The 5,000-nt window shown below is 35.7% G+C and overlaps 2 protein-coding genes across 4 annotated transcripts in view; one reads left to right on the forward strand and one right to left on the reverse strand.

Moving 5' to 3' along the window:
• LOC122248704 (small integral membrane protein 8) overlaps positions 1-1,064 on the forward strand; it is a 2,029-nt gene extending 965 nt beyond the window's left edge. For both annotated transcript variants that reach the window (XM_086534543.1, XM_043008882.2), the window contains exons 2-3: positions 542-682; positions 841-1,064. In XM_086534543.1, coding sequence (XP_086390669.1) covers positions 551-682; positions 841-996 — 288 coding nt within the window. In that variant the 5' untranslated portion in view covers positions 542-550 and the 3' untranslated portion in view covers positions 997-1,064. The remainder of the gene's footprint in view (positions 1-541; positions 683-840) is intronic.
• The window catches only part of LOC122248703 (uncharacterized), a 5,914-nt gene continuing 1,975 nt past the window's right edge, over positions 1,062-5,000 (reverse strand). For both annotated transcript variants that reach the window (XM_043008881.2, XM_043008880.2), the window contains exons 2-4: positions 4,976-5,000; positions 4,604-4,723; positions 1,062-4,440 (exon numbers count right to left, since the gene is read on the reverse strand). The exon at positions 4,976-5,000 is cut by the window's right edge and continues 791 nt beyond it. In XM_043008881.2, coding sequence (XP_042864815.2) covers positions 2,245-4,440; positions 4,604-4,723; positions 4,976-5,000 — 2,341 coding nt within the window. In that variant the 3' untranslated portion in view covers positions 1,062-2,244. The remainder of the gene's footprint in view (positions 4,441-4,603; positions 4,724-4,975) is intronic.

Genomic DNA, 5,000 nt, shown 5'->3' on the forward strand with positions numbered 1-5,000 from the left:
TGAGGAAGAAATCCAAACTTCATCTTGCCAGAATATACATGGGAGGGGGGAGAATATTATCTTTCATGAGAGTAGAACTTAGTTATTTTCAGTTTACCCAGCAATTTCATGGTTATATTTGATTCCTAGATTTTGTGAACTGTTATTGCTATAGATGGTCAAAATATATCAGGGGTGTCAGACTTATAGACTAAGTCTGAAAAGTTATAATGCAAGTGTACATTATGCCAGTTAGTACAAAAGATAAAGACTCATTGATAAAATGTATAAGATACAATTTTGTTGCTTTAAAAAATAAAAGACCCATTATATTAATCTAAAAATCTAAGAATTTAATGTAAATGACATTCTTAAAAGACAGGGCCATATAATCTTGTAAAAACATAAGTTACATTTGGCTGAAGCAGCAGATATGCAGCTGGCCACAAGTAATTATGGTAAGTTGCATGTTTGACGCATTCAGTCTAATTCTTATTTATTTCTTCTTCTTTCCAGGTTTACCAGTAATTTCACAGATTTATATTTCCTTCTCTTTTCTCAGACACTTACAATGGGAGGAAAGTCAAGTTCACAAAAAAACCCAACTTCTGAACTCATAAATTCCAAAGCTGGAGATGGCATCAAGACAATACGGACAACAAATGTTTTCAAAGCCGTCAATTTTGAACTCTACGTAAAACCGGTAAGTATTGTACACCCATGCTATAATAATTTCAAATAGATAAATCATCTATAATAAATGTATGCAGTATCTTCATACTTTTCAGTTTCTTGAACTTTTTTTCTTTTTATTTGCCATCTTCATAAATGAAAAAGTAATTGAAAATCTCTCCTTTGCAGAATATAGCTGTGATGACTTTTGGAGTAGTGGCTATTTTGTGCAGCACAGGCTATCTTGCATACATGAAGGCATCGATGCAAGAGAGTAAAACTTACGTGGCAATTACCGAGGATGGATCGCAGCATTTGACAATGAAAAAATCAAGATGGGAGTGATGAGAGGAGTGGTTATTACAAACCGACGTTTTAATGTTGTTATACATAGAGTAAAACTATTTAAGGTATTACAATGGTTTTTATTATCTGGACAAAAGGAAAAAATATATGCATAGATTTTTCTAGAGCTAATTTACAACTGTTTTGGCAATATCTTGAGAAGTACTAAAAAGTTGTACAAATACATATATATACATACATACATACATATATATATATATATATATATATATATATATATATATATATATATATATATATATATATATATATATATATAATGCAGTACATAAAGGAAATAAAAATACAAATGTGTACAAATTCCCTTCTATATATACACAATTAGCTTGGTTGCCCAAACCAAGATCTTTCCTGATTTCGGTCTTGGAACTTAACTTTTACTAGCCTAACCTTGACTGTATACTATAACCTATGAACATTAGGCCTATGAGTGAATTACATTTTTCACTGCATATTATTATATTGTCCTTAATATAATTATGAAAAAATAGATAAATTATATAAAAAGATTTACAATATTTACAGATTATCAACAAATTGAAAAAAAAAAAATACATTTCACTCAAAATGGTCTTCCCTCCTGTATATAGTAAATTAAAAAGTTTTGCAATACCTAGACTTTTTTTTTAAGGTATCAATTCCAATTTTCTCCCTTAAATAATGTCATCCCTTAAATGTATACAATTATTTTTAGGACTTGTCTTGTACTTGTTTTAATTTTTTTTTCTTTTTTTTTTTCTTTAAAGAGTTAATTCTAAGTGGCAGATAAATCACTTACTGAATATATGGCGAAGTGTGAAAGAAGAAATAACAATAATAATGTGAAATATTAGGAACCATGGTTACACCACACTAGAGAAGAATTAAACTGCCTTCCTTTTCCTGCTAATATTTGCATAAATGTTTGTGGTTTTTTGTTTTTCAAATTAAAAATTGGCTGATTTTTAACAAATTATTATTTTTTTTTTCTTTGTGATGGCACACTTATATCACTAATTAGCTACACTGAGCTCCTTGTAAGATTTTAATTTCTTCATCTTAACATGAAAATGAAAACACATCGGAAGTCGAACAAGATAATTTTTTCCCCATAGGATTAAATTCAAAACCTGAACTGATTTTATGTAGGGAATGAGACTTCAGTTTCAAAAGCGAAGACAATTTTGTCTTCAGATAGTGGAGCTTTCATAATCTGTACACCATGAGTTACAGACTTTTTCATTTTTTTTATTTTGGCTGCATGTAATGATGTAATGTATTTGGTATTGTGTAATATGGCACACCGGGATTTTCCATTCTGTTATCATGTCTCAAGTTTTGCGTTAATTCTGGCCCTAGACCTGGATGGTGCAACTCACTACCATTTCCCCGAAGGTCTCCAACCCCAGGAAGGTTTCTAACATCTGTAGGCACTACTGACATTGCATCGTTTTTTAAATCAATCCTGTTTTCAGTTCTTCCATCCGATGGAATCGTTGTTCTGAAAGTTGTGTTCACCGTACGCAATTCCACAAGAGATGTCCGAGGTCTGTTGTTATCCTGATGAACTTCATGTCTGTAGTCGGGCCTAATCAAGTCCTGGCGGACAAGATCCGTCCGTTGCATTTGGGGTTGCTGGTGGAGGTCGTGCCTGGCCATTTCCTGTCTCGCAGCCATATCCTGGGAGTGGAGATCGTGCTTATGTATTTCAATTAGCTGGTTATGAATGTCGTTCCTTGGGTCCTGAGTGGGATTTGGAATAGAACTATGAGAGTTCTGAGCTGCTGGAGTTTGTGTAGCCTTTTTCATCTCTTTCTGGAGTTTCTGCTGATGAAGCTCATCTTGCACCTTTTGGATGTAGTCCAGCTTTTGTTCATGTGCTCTCTGATGTGCTTCCATGCTATGCACTGAACTTGAGTCATGCAATGGATCTGTTACAGGATTATTCTGCAGGTCAGGGCTATACTCAAGCATCATGTCAACATGAATGGCTGATTCCAACACAGAGAACTCATCAAAAAGATGTCCTCCTCTTCGCTGTAAGTACTGTCTTATGACTTGACAAGCAATAACTGCTTCGGACACTTTTGGCAAAGCTGGAATGTTTTCAACTGGCATGTCAACATGCTGGTTTGTCTGCTGAGGTTTAGCATTTGAAGCATTAAACATATTTGAATAGTGGGGATATTGCACGGCATTGGGGACCATTCCCGACTGAGAGTTACCCTTCCCATCCTGACTCTCCTCTGAATCAGCTGTGTCCAGATCTGCATCACAGTTGATAAATGTATCAAACTCCTGCTGACTGACACCTGGGGGTGGCCCCACCTGATCAATGACATTAAGTGCATCTACATCTTTACTAAGTCCTGCTTTAACTACTCCTTTCACAATAGTTTCTGGACTAACATGTCTCCAAGCTTTGTGTATCATAAAAACAGCATCTAAGGCAGAAATTCCATGGGAAAGAGTAGGTGGGTTTAACACACTGTGATTAAACATACTGGCATGAGCCAGATGTTCATTTGCTTGAATTTTGGACAATATATGTTTAAGTTGTTGATGTCTGTACAGTGACTTAAAAACATTAATGATACCTAAGCGAAATGGCTGTAAAACTGAAGCTGTTCCTGGAGGAAAGAAAGTTATATTAATGTTAAAAAGATGAAGATTTTCCGGGTGATGAGCAGTCTTGTTGAGAAGAACCACTATTTTTTTCTTTTTCGATCGTAGTTCTCTGTCCCATTCACGTAGCCAGGCTGAAAAAAACTCTAGTGTTATGGCCACTTTAGGATGATAGTGATAAGGACATGGAATTGTTGCAGAACCCGTCAACTGGACTCGACCCACAACCGCTGCCGGCCTACGTTCAGTGCCTGCCAAGTTGCATGCTAGTATAACTGACATCCTGTCATTTTCACCACTATTTCCTTGATTCATAAAATCAGGTACATTATTATACAGAATGACTGTTTCATCAATGACCCACACATTCTGAAGAGGAACTTCTTTTGTGGCCTTGGCAAACAAGTATCTTCTCCAATGGTTGCCAAGCTTGGTAACAGAGGGTGCCCCATCTTTGTCCTTGAACCTTTTCAGTGTCACTCCATTCCTATCCTTCCACCTCCCTAGCCATCCTGCAGATGGCTTGAAATCAATACCCATTTCATTACCAATTGATTTTGCTTTCTCCATTAGGATGGGACCAGAGATGGGCAGGTCTTCCTTTTTTGCTTGCTTGTACCAATCAACAAGCTTCTGCTCAAGGGCGCCTGCCTTCCCCAAGCGACACCTCTTGCGATCCGGAGTTGCAAACCTGTTCCACTGTCCCATAATAGCATCCTTATTCTTCATGATCCGTGACACCTGACTCTGACTAACTCGAAACATGTTGGCAATTTTCCCCTGAGGAACCTTAGGCTCCATATCCAGCATCTCCAGTACCTATATATAAAAAAAATAATAATAATAATAATAATTTTTCCTTACAGAGTAATGTAATTTCCAAATGATCACCCTTTGAATGTGATCTTTGCTTTATTCTCTTCTGACTTTTAATAACCCTGATATCTCAAGCACATGAAATACAGTACTCAAGCAAACTAACCTTAACTTTAGCACCAAGTGTGAGGTCTTGTCTTCTTTTTCTCATGAAGGCTGTCAGAGAAGTTTCTACTTGTGCCTCTCCAGCTGGAATGCTCCTTTTGCTTCTAACTTTTTTCTTGCTCTGAGAAAAAAAATAGAAAAAAATAAGTGATAAAATTTATGACAGGTCATGGGTAGGTTCAGTGGATGTCATTAAATAAGTGCTTACTGATCATTTGAAGCTATACTTAAATCAATAATGTAATCAAATTATGAACTCATGCTATTATCAACTTCACAATAATAATACTATTATTACAATTACCATCTTTAACATGAATCATTCTACTAATAGTTTTTACTCTTACACAGACATGTTTTTATCAGTAGTTACCTTCGTTCTCCCCTTCCTTGCTCTC

Source organism: Penaeus japonicus, unplaced genomic scaffold (genome assembly GCF_977035675.1).
Source record: "Penaeus japonicus unplaced genomic scaffold, GWHDUDI00000001_assembly GWHDUDI00000041, whole genome shotgun sequence".
Taxonomy (NCBI): Eukaryota; Metazoa; Arthropoda; class Malacostraca; order Decapoda; family Penaeidae; genus Penaeus; species Penaeus japonicus.